General features: G+C 43.1%; 1 protein-coding gene across 1 annotated transcript in view; it reads left to right on the forward strand.

The window, feature by feature from the left end:
• Znf569 (zinc finger protein 569) overlaps window positions 1-13,884 on the forward strand; it is a 20,306-nt gene extending 6,422 nt beyond the window's left edge. The window contains exons 3-6 of the mRNA XM_052166859.1: window positions 5,216-5,266; window positions 8,584-8,710; window positions 8,939-9,034; window positions 9,661-13,884. Coding sequence (XP_052022819.1) covers window positions 5,252-5,266; window positions 8,584-8,710; window positions 8,939-9,034; window positions 9,661-11,594 — 2,172 coding nt within the window. The 5' untranslated portion in view covers window positions 5,216-5,251 and the 3' untranslated portion in view covers window positions 11,595-13,884. The remainder of the gene's footprint in view (window positions 1-5,215; window positions 5,267-8,583; window positions 8,711-8,938; window positions 9,035-9,660) is intronic.
• The last annotated feature ends 8,636 nt before the right edge of the window (window positions 13,885-22,520 follow it).

Raw genomic sequence — 22,520 nt, forward strand, 5'->3', positions numbered from 1 at the left:
GATCTCTGGGAGCCCACTTGAGTCCTGGTTGGTTGATTCTGTGCTGACCCCATATCTTAATTTAATGTAAATATGTAAAATAATACTATCACTGTTCTTGTTAGCTTACATTTCTATTTGCTTTATCTTAAACTCGAGGGTTGCTTTGACAAATTCAATTAGGAAGGTTTTGATATGTTTGGAATTATATTAATTTTATAGCCTAGGTTAGGAAGATGGGTTCTAAAAGAATCTTTTATTTATGTGTAAGCGTGTGGTCTGTACATGTGTGTGTGAGGGGGCACGTTGGATGCCAGAAGAAGGCATTATATCCCTTAGCAGTTGAATCATACACAGCTGTGAGCTACCTGACGTGGGGTTCAAATGTTTCCTCATTTCTGCTCAAATGGTGTTTGTTGTTGTTTATAGCATCTCCTTTCTTAGTTTTCATTTCTTTGAATATTTTCCCCAGTTCTCTATTTTTCCATTAGAGACCTCAGCATACTAATCATGGTGTTATAAAACTCATTTCACAAACTTTACTGTACCCTTTCTTGAGAATTACTGTGCTAAGTAATGAAACATAAGTCTTATTAGCAAGTCCATGCCATAAATGCTTATGCACTGGAGAGCCTGACACACCAACAAATAATACTCTGGCAGAGTGATAAATGCCACAGTGTGGGAGCCTAAGGGACACAGGAGTGTGAGTCTACCTCGAGGAGCATCCCAGCCAAGTAATGAAGTAGTTTTGACTTAAGAACAGAAGACTTAGCCGGGCAGTGGTGGCGCACACCTCTAATCCTGGCACTCTGAGAAGCACAGGCAGGCAGATATCTGAGTTCGAGGCCAGCCTGGTCTACAGAGTGAGTTCCAGGACAGCCAGGGCTACACAGAGAAACCCTGTCTCGAAAAAAACCAAATCCAAAAAAAAAAAAAAAAAAAAGAAAAGAAAAGAAAGAAAGAAAAAAAAAGAACAGAGGCTTTGGTAAAGGAAAAGTGGGGCTGGTTGGAATTCGGGAGATGGTTTCTAGGCGTGGGAACAGGATGTGCAGTGACTTCTCGGGGTAAGTGCTGTGTTTTGAGAAGGCATACCATTGTGTATAGTTGATATTCAACCTCAGGAGTGAAAGACAGGGCCAGTGAGGCATTTAGAAACAAATCTATAGACTACTGAACAAACAAGCAGGAGATCGTTTTATAAATATAAAAAATGTATACTACTTTATATGTATGTGTGAGGGCTGGCATGTATGTATATGTACTGTGTGTGTGACTGGTGGCCTTGGAGGGTGTTTCCAGCCTCTGGAGCTAGAGTTTCAGGCAATTATGAATGCCCAATGTGGGTACTGGGAATTGAACCTGGGTCTTCTGCAAGAAAAGAAAGTGCTTTTAACCACTGAGAAATTTCTCCAGCCTCAGTATAAAATTCTCAACTAAATAATGGGTTTTAAAAAATTAATTTTGAGAAGGGTATCCTTAAATTAGAGATATTTGAATATCTAGAATTAAAAAATATGATTATATGTATCCTATTTGGGATTTTATTGCTGGGCAGAGACACCGTGACCACAGCAACTATTATAAAGGAAAATATTTTATTGGGGCTGGGTTATAGTTTCAGAGGTTTAATCTATTACTTTTTTAAAGATTTATTTATTATATGTAAGTACACTATAGCTGTCTTCAGATATCAGAAGAGGCATCAGATCCCATGACAGATGGTTGTGAGACACCATGTGGGTGCCAAGATTTGAACTCAGGACCTTTGGAAGAGCAGATAGTGCTTTTAACTGCTGAGCCAGTCCCTCCAGACTGGTTTAATCTATCATTATCATGGCAGGAAGCATGGCAGCACTCAGGCAAACATGGTGTGAAGTGGGCCAAGAGTTCTACATCTTCATCTGAAGGCAGCAGGAGATTGTCTGCAGGCAGTCAGTAAGAGGGTCTCTGGGTCACATTGAGCACGCATAATCCTGTATATGAGACCTCAAAGCTCCGCCTCCACAATGTCACCCTTACTCTAACAAGGCTATCCCTCCTCCAGTAAGGCCACGCCTCCTAATAGTGCCAGTTCCCATGGGCAGGCCTAGTCAGACGACACAGTGGGTGTGTGCTAGTCATAGAGGCTGCTCACAGAGGTCAGAAAAGGACATCAGATTCCTAGGAGCTGGAGTTGCAGGCAGTTGTGAGCCACCTAATGCAGAAGAACAGCTGGTGCTCCTAGCCACTATTGTGCCAAAGTTCAATGTCGTCGATGTACTAGTGACATTACAGTGTCATTATCGTGTTTACATGGGCGGATTTCTTAGTTTTAGCAGATACAAGCTAGGAAGAAGGGTGAAGTTCACCCAGGTGGTGGCTGCACCTGCTTTTAATCCCAGCACTCAGAAGGCAGAGGCAGGCGAGTCTCTAAGTTCCAGACCAGCCTGGTCTACAGAGCAAGTTTCAGGACAGCCAGGGCTACACAGAGAAACTCTGTTTTTTTGTTGTTGTTGTTGTTTTTTTTTTTAAAACAAAACAAAACAAAACAACCCCCCCCCCAAAAAAAAAACCACCCCACAAAAAACAACCCAGTAAAAAAGAGCACACATTGAGGGGAATTTGAGTAAAATACATACACGTTCTTAACATAACCTAGAGGGAAGGAAGGAAGTAGGTAAGCTACTTTAGGAAGCACATCTCTCACTTTTTTAAAAAAAAAATTTATTTATTATTATATGTAAGTACACTGTAGCTGTCTTTAGACACACCAGAAGAGGGCATTGGATTTCATTACAGACAGTTGTGAGCCACCATGTGTTTGCTGGGATTTGAACTCAGGACCTCTGGAAGAGCAGTCGGTGCTCTTAACCGCTGAGCCACCTCTCCAGCCCCACATCCCTTCTTTTAACCTCCTGTCTTACTGTGTTCTCTTTCCTAATGTTCAGCAAATGTAGCCGGGAGCTTCCTCCTCACGTGCTGCGACGCCAGGTGTCCCCTGAGAGCAGGGGAGAGCTGTGAACAAATTTCAGGTCCTTCATTGTAGACTTTGGTCTGAAAAAGTCTGTTTCTGTTTATTGTGCATGGCGTGAGTGGGTGGGTGAGTGGGAGGTGTCTCTTTTGTGGCCAGCATGGCCTTGACTTTATAGAGACCTCCCTGCCTCGACCTCCCAAGTGCTGGGAATACAGGTGTATGCCAACACCCCCGCTTGAAATAAGTATTGATAAAACCCGAATACACAAGCTTGTGTGCACAGACAGATATACAAGTGTGTGTGTGTATTTTAAGATAGCCACAGGCTGTCCAGTAAGATGCAAGCCTTCTTTCTGTCCCAGTCCCAACCCTCTTCTGTTGAGGCCAGTGCTGTTTCCCTACCTCCCTTTGATTTGGAATCTGTGGGCTCTGTTTAGGTCTGAATTGTGTTGAGTCTTCATGTAAGTAGGAATAAGTCTGCTTCCTAATGTGGATGATGATAAAGTTTTATATCACTACTTGAGAAAAGTCTTCAAAACTATAAGCAAAGACACGGTAGAAAACTATCATCTTTTATCTCATTAGAATACCTGTAAGAGAACGTAAGGCGTTTAGACTAAAAGGCAGGGGGAAAGCAAGAGCACCTTAAATTTGCATGGCCGAGAGTTTGTAGCACGTAGCTGATGAGCCACAAGAGCCCTTGGCACACACGAGGAGACAGGACCTAAATTGCCTTTCTACAAGGAAAAGAGCTGAATTCTCTCCGTTGTGGAGAGAAATACACTGAGGAAATACAGTGAGACACGGCAGGTCCAGTACGAAACAGCCGAGTGGTCAGGCATACAAATAGGACCAGAATTTGGCCCTCAGTCGTTGGAATTGTGGGCCTTCCCCCACCATATACAGACACTGCTTCCACTATGCAAGGAAATCAAACTATGTGTGTGAGTACCAGTGCTCCTTTCTCTGAAGCATAAACTAAATCTGGGCATGAAAGGCACACACAGTGCTGGAGAGGTGACTCAGTGGTTAAGAGCACTGACTGCTCTTCCAGAGGTCCTGAGTTCAATTCCCAGCAACCACATGGTGGCTCACAGCCATCTGTAATGAGATCTGCTGCCCTCTTCTGGGGCTGTCTGAAGACAGCTACAGTGTGCTTTACATATAATTAATAAATAAATCTTAGAAAGAAAGACACACACACATTAGCTTATTTTTGAAGTACCTTGGCTAACTCAATGACTGGGCACTCCTAAACCTTCCCCTGCTACCTGAGGCCCAGTCAGGGACATGGCCAGCAGCCGCCCACCTGAATGCTCACATGGCTGGTTGACTTTCTCTCCTGCAGCTCCTGCACCCCATCCTTCTTCCCTGAGTCATGGTGACTCTCTCTGTTCCTCTCTGCGTTCCTAGCTCAGGAAACTCTTAAGTGTCCCACCCCGTGCCCAGCCATTGGCTGTTGGCATCTTTATTGATGGATCAAAAACCAACTGTGAACAAGGACCTTGTCTTAGTCAGGGTTTCTATTCCTGCACAAACATCATGGCCAAGAAGCAAGTTGGGGAGGAAAGGGTTTATTCAGCTTACACTTTACACATTGTTGTTCATCACCAAAGGAAGTCAGGACTAGAACTCAAGCAGGTCAGGAAGCAGGACCTGATGCAGAGGCCATGGAGGGATGTTCCTTACTGGCTTGCTTTGGCTTGCTCAGCTTGCTTTCTTACATAACCCAAGACTACCAGTCCAGGGATGGCACCACCACAAGGAGCCCTCCCCCTTTGATCACTAATTGAGAAAATGCCCCACAGCTGGATCTCATGGAGGCATTTCCTCACCTGAAGCTCCCTTCTCTGTGAGAACTTTAGCCTGTGCCAAGTTGACACACAAAACCAGCCAGTACAGACCGTTAGTATCTGAACATGCAGATTCCCAATTGAATCAAGGCATTAGAATCAATCTCCAACGGCTATTGGCCATCAGATCTTTATTACAAACAATCAGCAGTGAGACAACCTCTGATACAATTCTAGATGCCTTTAAGAAGGTGAGGAAGGATGACTATTTACAAACTAGAAAACCCGCTGATAGGTCATAGACAGTCCCCGAGTCCTGCCAGCATTTAGTCCTTTGCCGGTACAGAATCAACAACAGAAAACCCAGAAATGCACCTTCACGCAATGTCAAAAAGGTTATCCCGACAGATTGTAGTTATCAATACAGTCTTCTGAAACCACAAAGTCAACTGTGTTTTAATGACCTCTGTTCTTTTTGTCATCTCAGCTTGCTCAGGACCACCCTCCCTAAAAAGAAGAGGAAATGATGGAGTCCGAGGTAAATATTAAATACTGTTTTATCCTCTGCTTCTTCTAGTGCAGTTTAAGGGCCTGACTATAACCTGTGCCATGCATTTAGAAGGTCTGTATACATGAAACATTGTTTTGTCTCCAGAGGAAGTGGCATTAGAAGATTAAAACTAAGGGAGAGTTCAAATGTGGTTGTTTTATGACGTCTGCTCAGAGAGGTTAAAGCTGGGTCTGAAGTTTTAGTCTCATTCTCGTAGGTAAAGTAAGCCAGGGGTCAAGTTTATCATGTCACTTTCATCATATATAATAATGGAAACAATAATTTTATCACAGTAACAAGCCTCTCACTGGCGCCTGGGCCAACAGGAGCAGTACTTTGTGGCTCTTTACCGTTGCTAAACCTGCATTTTTTGTTTATCTGTTTTGACTAAAGATGGACTAGTGTCTGTCTAAGTCATTCCGAATCAGAATGAGTACAAATTAACATCTGGAGCTCAGTAAACACAATGTAGAGCTACCTATGGTGGAGCATTGTGCAGCACTAGGGAGTGTCTCTAAACGGTCTAGCGCTGTAGTTGATGGAGTTCTGCATTGCTGTAAGGGAGCATCGTGAGTCTCGTGTGAGTATTGTGGCTACTCACAGCAGGAATCCCATCAACACGGTGAAAGAATCTGGAGCCGACAGTACACACCAACTGACCCATTCACACGAAGTCTGGAGCTGTAGTTGATTAAACCACTATAAACTCCCCAGCAGTTGCTGTGTGAGTTCCCTGATGTTGTAGATTCTTGAATGAAAGACACACACACACACACACACACACACACACACTCACACACATGTAGCCTTATATTTAACTCAGTGGTGGGGCACTGTGCTGCAACAGAGTTGATGTCTGTAGTCTGCACCTCCACTGGAAACCTCGCTGATGCTGGTGACCAGGTGCGGGCAGGCGGGCTGTCACCAGAAACCGCGTGGAAGTCCATGATCCGAGCTGTCACCGGAAGCCACATGGAAGTCCATGATCTGCGCTCACACTGACTTAAAGGGCAGAGAGGCTGCTTTGTAGTGGTATCAGGGGCTGCACATGCACAGATGGGAGATAGGAACATAGAAGGCTTCTGTGACAACCCGCATCCCCTCTCCCCCAGCCCTCCCAGAATGTAACAGCCCACACACAGAAAGTCATCAATGGGGCTTTTTAAACATTTGATAAGGATTCCTGGGTGTAGCTTTCCACAGTTGCTGGCCTCTGCTGGGGTGCAGGTAGGATAGGACCCTGTTTTCTTTAGCGGGCTGGCCATTTGGTGTTTGACCATTTGACCATGCTCCAATCAGTGTATGGGTAACACAAAGCAGACTATTTTTTAAACTTTATTTGGGAGGAAGTCATAATGTGGGGCACGGACCTGGGAGGGCTAGGAAGTGAGTGGGTTGGGGTGCATGATATGAAATTCCCAACTAATGAAAATATTATAAATAAAAATTCATATTCTTGCAAGGCCTGGTTGCTCCTCAACCCCTTCACTTGCCGGAGGCAGGAGGCAGAGGCAGGAGGATCCTGTGAGTTTTACAATACCCTACCTCCCTTCCCATCAGGATCCACCCCTCTGTCTCATTAGAATACAAACAAGCTTCTAAGGGACTATAATAAAGTGTGATGTTATATAATAAGGTAAAGCCAACACTAACACATCAGAGGACTAAACAGACAGGAGGGAAAGAGCCCCACCCCCCAAAGTACAAGACTAGATATTGATGCAGAGAAAACACTCATTTGCACACTCAGGAATCTCATAGATTTGCTCAGATGGAAAACATAACATACCCAAAGGAAATAAAGGGTGAAAAGAGAGAAAGATATATAAATTAAATAAAAATAAAATTAATCCCAGCAGATGCAGGGGTAAATTGATCCCTGAGTTCAAGGCTAGCCTGGTCTACAAAGAGAAATCCTGTCTTGAAAAAAAAAAGTAGCACAACATTATGAGACCCAGGCCCTCCAAAGATACTACTGAGTTCATTTTCTATTGTCGGTCTACTGCTGGGCTCACAGCCTACCTACCCCTAAGAGTGGTTTGTGTCCACAGTGAGACTAAGGGAGAATTTTATTACCACATCAATATCACTGCTTTTCTAGATCTTTTAAAATTATTTCATGTTAAGTTTGTATGTAAAAATTCATCCCTGTTTTCAAGAGTTTCCGCTTGAACGCTGTGCTGTCACAGGCCGCATGGCGACTGTCTGAACTGTCTGAATCTCCTTTGCATCTGAGATTTCGGCTCCCTTCTGAGTCGCTCTGTTGGTGAGACTGTCCACAGCAGTGTGATGTGCTTTCCACTTCTCGTGTTTCCGGGCGACTCTTTTCCAGTGTGTCTGTCTGTCTGAGTTCCTCTTTCATGTCCTGTGTCTCCATCCTCATTGCACTCAGCTGTCTGTGGTCTCCGGATAGTTTTGTTTTATTCTTTGAGTTCTTTGACACACAAATCCTTGTCTGTTATTCCTGAAGTGCTTCTGTCTGTTCACTTTGACTGGATGTCACTACTATAGAGGAATGATTTTTGGAGCATTTGCATTGCCTTGGTTTTTCATGGTACTCGTGTATTGTGTAAGACTTGCACATCTGTAACTAGATGGCTGGTTGAATGTATTTCCTACCTACCTTACCTTTATTGTTTCAGAGCGGGTGTTTCTGGTTTAGCAGTCTCTTCACAATCTTCACTGTGAAAGGGTACTAGATTGTTATAACCTTGTAGGACAATGTATGTGTATGTGTGTGTGTGTGTCTGTGTGTCTATGCATGTAAGTGTGTGTGTATGTGTCTATGTATGTGACTGTGTATGTATGAGCGCGCGCGCGCACATGTGTGTGTGTGTGTGTGTGCATTTAGAGTCTGGGTAGGTGTGCTGACTTCACTTAAGGAAGGTTTGGGACAGTAGCATCTTGGGCACTGTGATTACCAGTGTGATGGGCAGGATAGAAACTTCCCAACATGCTGAATTCACCACAACAGCAGGCAAGGCCAAAACCTCCTAGCACACGGTGCTCACCAGGGAAACAGCAGGCAAGGCTGAAGTCTCCTAGGTATGCTTGTTTATTAGGTATCATTTTTCTTTATAGCTGAACAAAATTCTACTATTTATACATACCACTGGCTCTGTTTTCTAGTAACTGATATAAACTAACAATATTGCTAATATGACGTTTGCTTCATTTTGTTTAGAAAATGGGCAATGCTATTTGTACCCTCATCTTTCTGAATTATATCTGAACAAGGCTTGTTATATTTTTCCTACACCATTAAAATGGATAACTTGAGGTTGAGTGTACGTGTATTGTGACAGGGACAAGTGACATTCAAAGACGTGGCCATTGATTTCACCCCGGAAGAATGGAAGCAACTGGATCCTACTCAGCGGAACCTATATAGGAATGTGATGCTGGAAAATTATAACAACTTAATCACAATAGGTAAGATAATGTACTTTTTCTGAAGTGGATGGAATGTTTAAGTGTTGACAAGTCTTGCCTTGAGATGCTGTCCTTGCCACAACCTTCAAAGGAAAATCTTCAGTGGCATTTCAGGGTACCACGTTCTCAGAAGCTAATACACCTGGATTTCCCAGGCCCAACTCAGAATCCGGGCTTGTGTTTGTTACTGGTATGTAGACCCGAACCAATGTCACCCCCTCCCCCCAGGCCCGCCACTCACCAAACCTGATGTGATTTTCAAGTTGGAGCAGGAGGAAGAACCATGCGTAGTGGAGAGAGATGTGTCAAGGAGACACTGTCCAGGTGAGTGGGAGGGGCCAGCAGGGGACGCGAGGGGACTGACAGATGACGGGGCTGAGATGTTTCGAAAGGTTGATTTCCACAGCATTAGTAACAGTTATGTGAAACTAACATGTTCTCTTTTAAAAAAATTTAATTGCATTTTTAATATACATACACGTGTGTGGGTTCATGTGTGCTGTGATGCACATGTGGAGGTTGGAGGACAAGTTGTACAATCAAATTTGGGGCATGAGGCTTGGTAGCAAATAAATTTGCATAATCCATTTCGTCAGCCCAAGATGTTATTTTTTGTTTTTCTTTTTTTAAAGATTTATTTATTATTATATGTAAGTACACTGTAGCTGTCTTCAGACACTCCAGAAGAGGGCATCAGATCTTGTTACAGATGGTTGTGAGCCACCATGTGGTTGCTGGGATTTGAACTCAGGACCTTCAGAAGAGCAGTCAGTGCTCTTAACTGCTGAGCCATCTCTCCAGCCCTGTGAAAATACTTTTAAGATTATATTAAAATAGAAGATACACATTTGAAATTTGTTTACTTGTGGGAACGTTGTTTTTCAAGTATACTTGGTATTTCAGTATTAGAACAGAAACCATCAGTGATATTTATTTGCTGTCTGTTTTAGGAGAGATTTTGGGAATTAATGAGCACCAGAAAACCCAGGACAGACTCTCGAGACAAGTTTTCAAGGAAATAGTGGTGATTAATGAAACTGATGAATGTCCTAAGAAATTGACAAATACGTTTTTCCCAAACACAGACTCCGTTCCTTCCAGACACAATCTCTATGAATGTGATAGTGTCGTCAAGGAAATAGTGGTGATTAATGAAACTGATGAATGTCCTAAGAAATTGACAGATACGTTTTTCCCAAACACAGACTCCGTTCCTTCCAGACACAATCTCTATGAATGTGACAGTGTCGAAAAGTGTTTAGAACCCAATTTTGGTGATCATGATAATGTAAAACACCCGTCGCCGGAGGAACAATTTGAATACGATGATGCTATGCAAGCGTTTCACACCAGCTCGCCCCATTTTGTACTGACCCCCTTTAAGTGCAACCATTGTGGGAAAGGCTTTAGTCAGACCTTGGACCTCATTAGACACCTGAGAGTTCATACAGGGGGGAAACTCTATGAATGCCACCAGTGTGGAAAAGGCTTTAGCCACAAGGAGAAACTTATCAATCATCATAAACTTCATAGTCGGGAGCAGTGCTATGAGTGTAACGAATGCGGGAAAACTTTCATCAAGATGTCAAATCTCATTAGACATCAAAGAATTCACACCGGTGAGAAACCCTATGTGTGCCAGGAATGTGGGAAATCCTTCAGCCAGAAATCGAATCTCATTGATCACGAAAAAATTCACACTGGCGAGAAGCCTCACGAATGTAACGAATGTGGAAAATCCTTCAGCCAGAAACAAAGCCTTGTCGCACATCAGAAAGTTCACACTGGGGAGAAACCTTACGCGTGTAACGAGTGTGGGAAAGCCTTCCCTCGGATCGCTTCCCTTGCTCTTCACATGAGAAGTCACACGGGAGAAAAACCATATAAGTGTGATAAGTGTGGAAAAGCCTTCTCTCAGTTTTCCATGCTTATCATACACGTGAGAATCCACACTGGTGAGAAGCCGTACGAATGCAGCGAGTGTGGAAAAGCCTTCTCTCAGAGCTCGGCACTGACTGTACACGTCAGAAGCCACACGGGCGAGAAACCCTATGAATGTAAGGAATGCAGAAAATCCTTCAGTCATAAGAAGAACTTCATCACCCATCAGAAAATTCATACTCGAGAGAAACCTTACGGATGCAACGAATGTGGGAAGGCTTTCATCCAGATGTCAAACCTCGTCAGGCACCAGAGGATCCACACGGGAGAAAAACCGTATCTCTGTAAGGAGTGTGGCAAGGCCTTCAGCCAGAAGTCAAATCTCATTGCTCATGAGAAGATTCACTCCGGAGAGAAGCCCTTTGAATGTAACGAGTGTGGGAAGGCCTTCAGCCAGAAGCAAAACTTCATTACCCATCAGAAAGTCCACACGGGAGAGAAACCTTACGATTGTAATAAATGTGGGAAAGCCTTTTCTCAGATTGCTTCCCTTACCCTGCATCTGAGAAGTCACACAGGTGAAAAGCCTTACGAGTGTGACAAGTGTGGGAAGGCCTTCTCCCAGTGCTCACTGCTCAATTTACACATGAGAAGCCACACGGGTGAGAAGCCCTACATATGTAACGAATGCGGAAAGGCCTTCTCTCAAAGAACGTCCCTCATTGTGCATATGCGAGGCCATACCGGTGAGAAGCCCTACGAATGTAACAAGTGTGGGAAAGCCTTCTCCCAGAGCTCATCCCTCACCATCCACATCCGAGGTCACACGGGCGAGAAGCCCTTCGACTGCAGCAAGTGTGGGAAAGCCTTCTCTCAGATCTCGTCTCTTACGCTTCACATGAGGAAACACACAGGAGAGAAGCCCTATAACTGTATTGAATGTGGCAAAGCTTTCAGCCAAAAGTCGCACCTTGTCAGACACCAGAGGATCCACACTCAGTAGAGACTCCACCCACACTGTGTCTGTGAGGCCCGCCTTCCCATGCACACCTCCTAGCACATGACATGATCGGTTCTAGTGCGGACTGTAGGAAAACCTTGTGAAGAACCCATGCATTCATTAGAGAATTCCTACTGTTTGATGACCAATTGTATGAGAAAGCTGAACAAACAAACACCCATTGATGTCGGTATTCTCATTCAAATCTGAAAGAAAATATCTGCTGTGAGTCAACACACTTGAGCGCCTTGCTGATGTATTAAGCATGTGAAGGGGCTTGGAAAAGCAGGAACAATAAATTTTATAGGCAATAGGAGACGATGGGGAAGTAGGTCTCCAATGATAATGTGTCAGGAAGAAAATCTAAGGAAATTAGGTGACATGCTCACAACATTCTAAAACATGCTGACGAATGCAAAAGACCACCTGACAAAGCAAGTTAGAAAGTTATAAAAGTTCACGTACCCTTACAAGTCTCTCCCTCTTCCATACGTCCACTCAGAATTTACACATCAGCTGTAAAGGATTTCATAGTAATATGTCAAGGGAATAGCAAAACAAAAAGTACATAAAAAACAAACAAAACAACAAAAAACTTTTTTTTTTTTTTACAAAACTAGGGAAGATGTTCACTCACTTTATAATTATTTAAAGTTTTTCTTGTTTAAACTCTTTTGAGTGAATAAACTTTTGGAAACAAACTGAAATCCAAGACTCAGCAATGTTCTGTTTAGTGCTACTGAAATCATTGGACTAAGTCTAGCCTGTTCAATAGGTGTACAAGCCATGTGACCAAACATGTGACTCCTTAAACATAGATATACATAATCCATCAGGCTGGCGAGTCGGCCTCATTGATAGGGTGCTTGCTGCCAAGGCTGAGAGCTGACTACGATTCCCAGAATCCATATGACTCATGGAAAGAACTGACCCCCACACTTGTCCTTTGACCTCCAGTGGCATCCCATGGTGTGCGTGTACACACACTCACACCAAATAGCAAAGGTAAAATTCTAAAGTTATGCTAGAAATAAAGCTGAACATATTGCTTTGGAGTAAGAGTATTAACAAAAAAGCCCACAAACATGGAATAGTCTATTTTCTTTTAGTGTATTGGACTCAGAAGTATCCCATGTATGTCTGCCAAGATTTATCTATAAAGGTTCCCAGATTCATGGTTTGGTTTACTCTAAATGATATGTAATGTTATCATCACTGCAGAGATAGATCAATATGTTTCTTTCTATGATAGGACACTATTCTTTATTTAAAATATACAAAATTCACATGTAGTTACATGGCTAGATCACAATATTTTGAGAGGGAAAACCAAAATACTCAGTTAACCATGGTATAATATTTGTAAGTTAATAAAACAGTTCAAAGAACAGTATTGGATATGCTCCTGGTCCATTTATGATATTAGTTGCCTTTGAGGATGTAGAAAGCTTTTATGGAAGTTGTTACGTTGATCTGTAATACTTCAGTAAAAGAATAAAAGCAAATATTACAGTGCTAACAAGTCTATTCATCACATTAGTTTGGAGGCTTTAGAGGTCTTGTGTCTAGTTGCCTATGTTACGAGAGTAAGTCAGTTGGGTGTCAGAATCATGGGCTTACAGAATCCATTTTCAAATGGTAATCCTCTTTACACAAGCCTAATTTGTTTTTATGCTGTCATGGTTGGATCTGGGATATTTTCCCCAGAGATCCATATGTTGAGACTTGGTCCCCAAACCAACAGTGTTCAGAAGTGATTTGGTCATGAGGGTTCTGACCTCTTCAAAGTTGAATCCACGTAAGGATTCCTAACTGATGCCAAAAGGTGAGGGGAGGGGGCTGTAGGAGGGGATACCCACTCAGAGGAAGCAGGCCACCAAGCATGCCTCCAAAGTAAGACGCTTCTACCTTATTCCAGTTGAGTTTTTTGTAGTCACTCTTGTTGTAGTAACAGGGAGCTGGCTAACTTGTCAGAATCTTCATTGGGATAATGCCAACCAACAGCATAAAACATTTGGGGCTAGTTTAAAAAATTTGAAGCATTTATCTTCAACTTAGCTCCTTTCCCAGTTGAAAGTAGTAGAAAAACAAAAGACATTACTTATTGGAATAATTGACTCTCAAGTTTAAAATGTAAGGCGCCATTGCATTTCAGTTGCAGTTGAAAAGAAAGAGGAAAAGGAACTGTGCACACAGCCTCTCAAGCCGGGGACCAGCGCCAGAGCCAGGGCAGGAGTGGAGCTCAGTGGAGCTCAGCAAGCTTTTCTGAGTGTCAACATTCCTTGTTTTCTTTTTAAATTATTATTATTATTGTTGTTATTGTTGTTGTTATCATTATTATTATTATTATTATTATTATTATTATTATTATTATTATTTTGTGGGTGGTGGTTTTGTAGGTGTTGTTGGAAACCCCTCTGTAGACCAGGCTCGTGGCAATTCTATTGCCTCTAACCTTCTCAGTGCTGGGTTTGCAGGAGGTGCTGCCACAGTACCATGTCATTTCTGGATTCTTTCTTTCTTTCTTTCTTTCTTTCTTTCTTTCTTTCTTTCTTTCTTTCTTTCTTTCTTTCTTTCTGTTTTTGTTTTTTTTTTTTTGTTTTTGGGTTTTTTTGTTTGTTTGTTTTTTGTTTTGGTTTTTTTTTTTTTTTTTTTTTTTTTGGTTTTTTGGTTTTTTGGTTTTTTGGTTTTTTTGAGACAGGGTTTCTCTGTGTAGCCCTGGCTGTCCTGGAACTCACTTGGTAGATCAGGCTGGCCTTGAACTCAGAAATCTGCCTGCCTCTGCCTCCCTGAGTGATGGGATCACAGGCATGTGCCACTACCGCCTGGCTGTTTCTGGATTCTTAAACAGAAAGGCATGTCGTGAAGATTTCTGTGTGTCCGGTCCAGGTAAAAAGCTCACTCCTAGCTGTTGGGGTAAGGTTTGCACTGGTCCTGTAGGAAAAAAGCTGGTATTCAAACCTGCCCTATAATTCAGACACTGCAGGATTAAGACTCTGGCTTTGGTTTTTCATATATTTCAGCTCTGAAACTGTTAATTTTTCAGAGCAGACACAGAAATGCCTGTGACATTAGCACTGGGCTTAGCCAGCAACCTGAAGCCCTGAGGTCATGCCTTTTTCCCCTGCTTTGTCCAGCACAATCTTCTACTCACAGGCATGAACAAAATGCACTAAGATGTTAGGTGCATGGTCACCCAGAAACATGCCTTAAAACAAATCAGAACACCCTTAATTCGGAATATCAATGGTGATGCTTGCAAGTTCTTTAACACATCATTCCATGGACTACCCATGTCCTCTGTGTCACTGGAGATAATCATGGTGCCTTTAAAACACACCACACCAAGCCGGGCGGTGGTGGCGCCCGCCTGTAATCCCAGCATTCTGGGAGGTAGAGGCAGGCGGATTTCTGAGTTCGAGGCCAGCCTGGTCTACAGAGTGAGTTCCAGGATAGCCAGGGCTATACAGAGAAACCCTGTCTCGAAAAAACCAAATCCAAAAAGCCAAAAAAACAAAACAAAACCAAAACACACCACACCAGAGACTTAAGTAAGAAAGCTTTTAGAATGTTCTCTAGACTGTTCTTCCCAGATTATCAGTCGTGATTCCACAATAGAACATATAAAACACATATAGAATGTAGATGTTATATGTTATATATTAAATTTATGTGTAACATATAAGTATTTAGAAAGCACAAAAGGGAACATTTTATTTTTTACGAGTTAAATATATAATTTTAAGCATTTCATGGAGATAGCTCATGTAATTGCAGGGCTGGCAAGTCTGAAATCAAGGTAGACTGTGATACTGGAATCTCAGTCCGAAGCCAAAGTTTAAGGACCAGTAAGATGGCCCAGTAGGTAAAGGATGACCCGAGTTCATTCCCTAGAACCCACACTGGAAAAAGAGAACCAATTGCTGCAAACTATCCTCTGACCATGTGTGCTGTGGACATGTGGTGATATGGGAAACTGGAGGGCTGACCAGCTCAGGCGTCATGGAGGCCCACCCCAACAGCTACCCCATCTCTTAACTGTTGGAGCAAGTGAAGGGTCCTGTCCTGCAGACACAGGCTGTAGGATCTCCATAACACAGGGCAACAACAGGATATCTGAGAGGAGTCCCCATGAAGATCTAGTACTGATAGTGTTGCAGAAGCCAGAGGCCTTGAACCAGACCAAGGACTCACTGCCATGAACATTTGGTAGTGAAGCTGTGTGGACAAAAGTGGGCACTGTGGGACACACAGTGACACACCACAGGGCTGTATTAGTCTTCTCTAGAGTCACAGAACTAATGGAATGGATATATACATTTATACATGTGTGTGTGTGTATATATATATATATATATATGGAATTTTTTGGAATGACTTAGAGACTGCAGTCCAATTTTCTTAGATAGGGTTTTATTGCTGAGAATAGATACCATGACCAAGGCAATTCTTCTAAGAGACAACATTTAATTGGGACTGGCTTAGAGCTCCAGAGGTTCCATCCATTATCATCATGATAGGAAGCATGGCAGCATCCAGGCAGACACAGTGCTGGAGGAGCCAAGAGTTCTACATCTTGATCTAAAGTCAGCCAGAAGTCTCCAGGCAGCTAGGAGGAGGGTTCCAAAGCCCACCCCCACAGTGACACACTCCTCCAACAAGGCCACACTTCCTTAATAGTGACACTCCCTGAGTCAAACATAATCAAACACATGAGTCTATGGGGACCAAACCTATTCAAACTACTACATTCCACTCTCTGGCCCTCATAGACTTGTTCAAACTCATGATCGTATGGGGGCCATACCTAGCCAAAACATGAAATACAGTTATTTCATTTTCAAAAGTCCCCAGAGTCTATCACAGTCTCAACAATGCTAAAAGTTCAAAGTCTCTTCTGAGATTATCTAATCACTTAACTATAATCCTCTATAAAATAAAAAAGCAGATCACATACCTCCAACATCACAGGATACACATTACCATTCCAAAATGTCATAGTGAGGAAATACTGGACCAAAGCAAGACCAAAAACTAGCAGGGAAAACTCCAAACTCTTCATCTCCATGTCTGATGTCAAAGTGCTCTTCAGATCTCCAATTTCTATCTTTGTTGACTCCAACACAGTTCTTTCTCTTGGGCTGGTCCACTTCCTGTTAGCAACTTTCTTCAGGGCTGGGCGGTGGTGGTGCACGCCTTTAATCCCAGCACTTGGGAGGCAGAGGCATTTCTGACGGATTTCTGAGTTCGAGGCCAGCCTGGTCTACAGAGTGAGTTCCAGGACAGCCAGGGCTACACAGACAAACCCTGTCTCAAAAAACCAAAAAAACAAAACAAAAAACAAAAGACAAAACAAAGCAACTTTCTTCAGTAGATATCCCATGACTCTGGCATCTCTAAAATCTTGGGGTCTCCAAGACTACGTTTGTGATACACACATGATTTCTGGGCTCCTCCAAAGGACTTGGGTCACTTCTCCAGCTCTGCCCTTTATAGCACTATAAGCTCTGGTTGAGAATACACCACTGCTGCTGCTGTTCTTGGTGGTCATCCCATGATATCTCCAATATGCTGTGGTCTTCTGATGGACATCTCCAATATGCTGTGGTCTTCTGATGGACATCTCCAATATGCTGTAGTCTTCCGCTGCAATTAAGTTTCACCAATGGCCTCTCATAGGATCTCGTCATGGTGCTGAGCCTCAACTCCTTTGCATGACCCCTTCAGTATAGGCCATCAACTACAACTGAGGCTGCACCTCCATCAATGGCCTTCCATGGCCTCTCACAGTGCCAAGCCTCATCAGTTCTTCATGATCCCTTGCCTTCAAAACCAGTACCACCTGGGTGACTCTTACACATTACCAAGTCCAGCTGCAGTAGGAGGCACAGCCTTGGCTCTCTCTGGAACACAGCTTCTTTGTGCTCTCTCAAAAAACAAAACAAAAACAAAAAAACCACTTCCCAGAAGATTTCACCTCAGTGATCTTAATCATCACTAATTTTTTAGCTCTAGCTGACCAGCATCAATTCTATTCACTCTAAAGCCAGAGTCACATGGCCAAAACTGCTGAGTTCTGCTGCTTGCTGGTTCAGGAATATGGTGTCCTGAAGTGCAAACTTCAGGTTTCTTTGGAAAGTCGGTTACGCCAAATGATGTTTTGCTGGAGCAGACATGTGAAGGAATGTTTTCCTGAAGGAAACACAAGTGAAAGGATGTTTTGCTATAGCAGGCACAAGCAAGGACATGTGATGGGGTATAAATATGACCCCACAGACAGTGGGAGCAGAGCACTGGTTTGGTTTGCTCTGCCTTTCTATTCTTTGCTAACAACACACACGTATTGGGTCTCCTTATATAGCGCTGTTGAGCTCAGCTTGTGATAATGCAGGCATTGAGAGAAACTTGCCCAAGAACTGCTTGTGAGGCTCCTGTGGCAGCTTGTGGTTTCTGCAGGCTCCAGCCAGTTGGCAAGCCTGGCAGTTTCTTCAAGATTGAACTATAGCTGCTGGTTCATGCATGCTTTTTGCCTGTTCTGCAGCTGCTGAATCCTATTTGATATTTGCTATGGGACTGAATTGGTGACAAAGAAGATTGAGCTCACTCCCAAAGAACTACTGCTGAACAGGTCTAGTTCCCCCATGTCTAGTTCCCCCATACCCTAATAACTTTTCTCTTCCACTACTTCTAGCGGGTGGTGGGCAAGAGGAAAGGTTGAACATTTATTAAAAGTAGTTTGCAAAAAGTGTATGCCTGCAGATATCAAATACTGTATAAAAGTATTGTATGAACAGAGTAGAGAGTTTTCCTCTGAGCTGTCTAAGTCCTGAAAAACAGGGTCGAAGTTCTAACAGCGTCAACTTATCTGGGACATAACTTCCCAAAGCCCAACAGCTATTCCTCCTTCAGTTTCTAGGGAAGAACAAAGCCCTGTGAAGGAAGGATTATGCAGGACAAAATAACATGCTGGCGCTGTCAACCACGGGAGGATCTTGAAGGCAAGGCCTATTTGTTCCTCTGCCATCCTCATATCCTTCCTATGTGGGACAACCCGCCTGTTCCGCCATCTGAAGAAAGGTCACGCTGAAGCGAATCCCCAAAGTCCTGACTGACATTTATGACGTGTTGCTGGAACCCATCAAAACAGAAGCCTTTTCTATGGCCAACCAGGCTGTCTCTGACTGGTCCTGGTTATCCTTCTGATCTCCTGCCCTTCTGTCCTTTGGCCAGCCCTTTCCAGACACACATGTTTCCTTACTATTCCTCAGACACCATGGATACCACTTTCTGGTTGTTGCTTTTGCTTTTCCTTCTGTCTGGAACTCACTTCTCCCAGGGATCAACATGATTCACTCCTTTTCTTCACTCCCACCTGTACTGTTGCTGCCCCAGAGGGACTTAGCTGCAATTTTTTACCGACAAAGAGTTCCTTCTGGTCACTACATTTTCCATTAGACTGACACTTACTGTAGTTTTAAAGATTTTTATTAATGTGTGTTTTTATTAATTATGTTTTTACTGATTGTTAATTATTAATTAATCCATGTGTCTGTGTGCCTGGAACATGTGTGTGAGTGCCCACAGAGGCTGTCAGTGGGTATCAGATTCTCTGAAGCTGGAACTACAGGAGATTTCCTGATCTGGATATTGGGGAATGAACCTAGGTCCTCTGGAAAAGCAGTAAGGACTCTTACACGGCTGAGCCATGCCTCTAACCTTCATCCCGATTCATTTTTATTCTTACCATTTACCCCATGCATTTCATTTCTTGTCTTTCCACACAGGATTATAAGACCTAAGACAGCTAGGGTTTGTTTGGTTCACCGGCACATTCCAGTGCTAGAACAACTATTGTGAATGCTCAGAAATAAGTGCATAAATACAGGCCATATTGTATGACCTGTAATGTACACAGTGACACTCTGCATGTCATTCACGCTACTACCTCATTTAACCGAAATGGTAGCTGCTACTATTCTCATTTAACCGAAAAGTAAAACTGATGTGTGAGAAGTTTAAACAACCAATTCTAATTGTTTTTTTTTAATTCCCTTTAAGTGTGTGTGTGTGTGTGTGTGTGTGTGTGTAAGCTTTTGCTTGCAGTACCTGTGTATCATATCCATGAAGTGCCCAAAAATGAAAGCGTGTTGTCAGGTGCCCTGGGGCTGGAGTTTAAGATGTGAGTTGCCACGTGGGTGCCGGGAACCACACCTGGATCTTCTGCAAGAACAAGTGCTCCTAACCACTGAGCTCTCTCTCCGGCTGCCAGTCTAACTGCTGAGTGCAAAGGAAATATGATTCAAATGCTAGCCTTTCTCACCCCAGTTAACAGGACAGTGTGGGTGTGGGAAAGTTCACAAGACCTCACCCTTAGGTAAAGAGCTACAGGTTATCGATGGCCACCGAGAGAGGGAGAATATGTTTTCTTCAGATTTAAGACCCCTGACAGGTTATCCAGTCTGAAAGCATCACCCTTACACATGTGTGCATCAGCAATACTAACAGACTCATTAGGTTGTGTGTGTGTGTATGTGTGTGTGTGTGTGTGTGTGTAACAATAATAAGAAGTCATGAATTCAAGAGCTGGGACCTCGAGAGGCATTGAAGTGGAAAGGGAAGAGTGGACATTATATAAACAGTGTAGTCATGTATGAATAATTCAACAAAGCTACACAGGAGTGGCAGCATACACCCTTTGCCTCTAGCACTTGGGAGGCAGAGATAGGTGGATCTCTGTGAGTTGGAGGCCAGTCTGGTCTACAAAACAGGTTCCAGAACAGCCAGTCTGTGGGGTGGGGAGGTGGTGGGCTACAATGATGTCTGAACAAGGTGGTACACATTTTTAGCACAGATCTTTGTTTGAGGCCGGCCTGTTCTATGTAGTATAATGGGACCCTGTTTCACATAGATAGATAGATAGATAGATAGATAGATAGATAGATAGATGATAGATAGGCAGGCTGGAGAGATGGCTTGGCTGTTAAGAGCTCTTGCTGTTCCTTCAGAGGACCAGAGTTTGGATCCCAGCAAGAGTGTCAGGCAAACACACACATAAATAAAAGTAAACAACAACAACAAAAAGCTACAATGTCTGAGTGGTGAGCATCGGGAAAAGCCTGAGGACTGGCAGGATACAGTCCTTAGGGCAGAATTTTTGGAGATGGCCATGGTCATTATGCTACAGAAGACCACCTTAAGTGACACACTGCCAAAGCAACCTAGGCAGCGTTACACGCCCTGGTCCTCCCAAAGCCAAAATGCCTTCATTCCGCAGATGCCTCCAGAGAGCTGGGTTTGACCTAGAACTCCGGGATACCCAGCGTCAGCCGGCTGTCTCAAGCTAACCTACTTCCTTAGTTGCAAAACAGCTCAACACAGTCTGTAAAAAGCCTGTTCCTTCTGAGAGAATAGAACTGCATTCTTGTTGGAGGTCTGATTCCCAGCAACTGTCTAAAAAGAACTACTTTCAAGTTTCTGGTCTATTCCGATATCCGTGTATCCCTTTGGTAATGTTTCTGAATTTGAATTGAGCGTCAGTCTTTGCGCAAAGGTATAGTAGAAAAGATGGGTTTATGTAACTTCTAGACCCACACTGATTTTTTCACTCCTATCCTTGGTTATATGACATTAGGCAAATCATTCAGAAGGTTTTGTTCTCCATAGTTAAAACCGCAGGAGCCAACACACTTAGCATACAAGAGCATACCTTTTATTGTTTGTATTCTATTTTCACATTTGGAAATGACAGTTTTCTTTATTAAAAGTTGACTTAATACACCATTAGAAGAACTGTAGGCTAAGACTTTCTCAGTACCAAAAATGGCATAGTTTTGGACACAAAGTAAGATCCTAAATTCAGTGGCCTTACACTGTAAGGAATCACACAGCAGTTCTCAACTTGTGGGTCATGACCCCTATGGGGTTGCATATCAGATATTCTGCATATCAGATATTTACAATTCATAACAGTAGCAAAATTACAGTTATGAAGTAGCAATGAAATAATTTTATGGTTGGAGTTCACCACAAATGAAGAGCTGTACTAAAGGGTCTCCGCGTTTGGAAGGTTGAGAACCACTGGCTTATGGGGAAGAAATGGAATTCAAAATGGACTTCCCTTCCCTGAAAGAAATCAGTTTCAGCATGTTGTAACTACAATGCCAATTCACATAACTCACAGACTGAAGAGAAATATCTGTCCATATGTAACTTCCATGATCTAAAAGTCCCAATTATCTAGAGATAATTCTCTCCAACATCCTCTTGTTTTTAATCCTCAAAACTATGTGTTGAGGGACAGGGACCAAAGCAATTTATTAATCAGAAGCAATAAGTAGGTGACTGGAAAGATGGTTCAACAGTTAAGAGCACTGGTTGCTCTTCCCAAAGACCTGGGTTCAGATCCCAGCACCCACATTATGTGTTATTGTTGCAGGAATTTTCTTGTCCAGTTGCATCAGTGCAGAGAGGGGCTGTGATTGGGTGGGAAAAAGGGGCAGAGCAGAGGGTTGAGAGGGTGCACGGGAGACACACACACACACAGAGAGAGAGAGAGAGAGAGAGAGAGAGATTGATTGATTGATTTTGCAGGTCAGAGAACCAGGATGGTTTCTGACGTTTTTCTGTGTGTTTTCATAAGGTTAGAAATATTGGGATAAAGCTTTATTACTTTTAATTGGCTCTGGAATTACAGTATTGGCATCTGGTAAAATTTAATATTATTTATACATAAATCTGATTAGCTAATTAAGCTTTAAGAGTCTTGTTTCTACCAGGTAATTGGATGGTGAGCTGGCAGACCGTGGGTGTGTGGGGCATTGCGTGCGTGGTAGCGAGAGGAACTCGGGGTTCCCATGCCGGAGAGATGGCTAACAGAGGGATGGCAGAGTAAAATGGCCCAGCAGAGGCTCTGTGGTCCAGCAGGACCAG

The sequence above is a fragment of the Apodemus sylvaticus genome, chromosome 1 (genome assembly GCF_947179515.1).
Source record: "Apodemus sylvaticus chromosome 1, mApoSyl1.1, whole genome shotgun sequence".
Classification (NCBI taxonomy): domain Eukaryota; kingdom Metazoa; phylum Chordata; class Mammalia; order Rodentia; family Muridae; genus Apodemus; species Apodemus sylvaticus.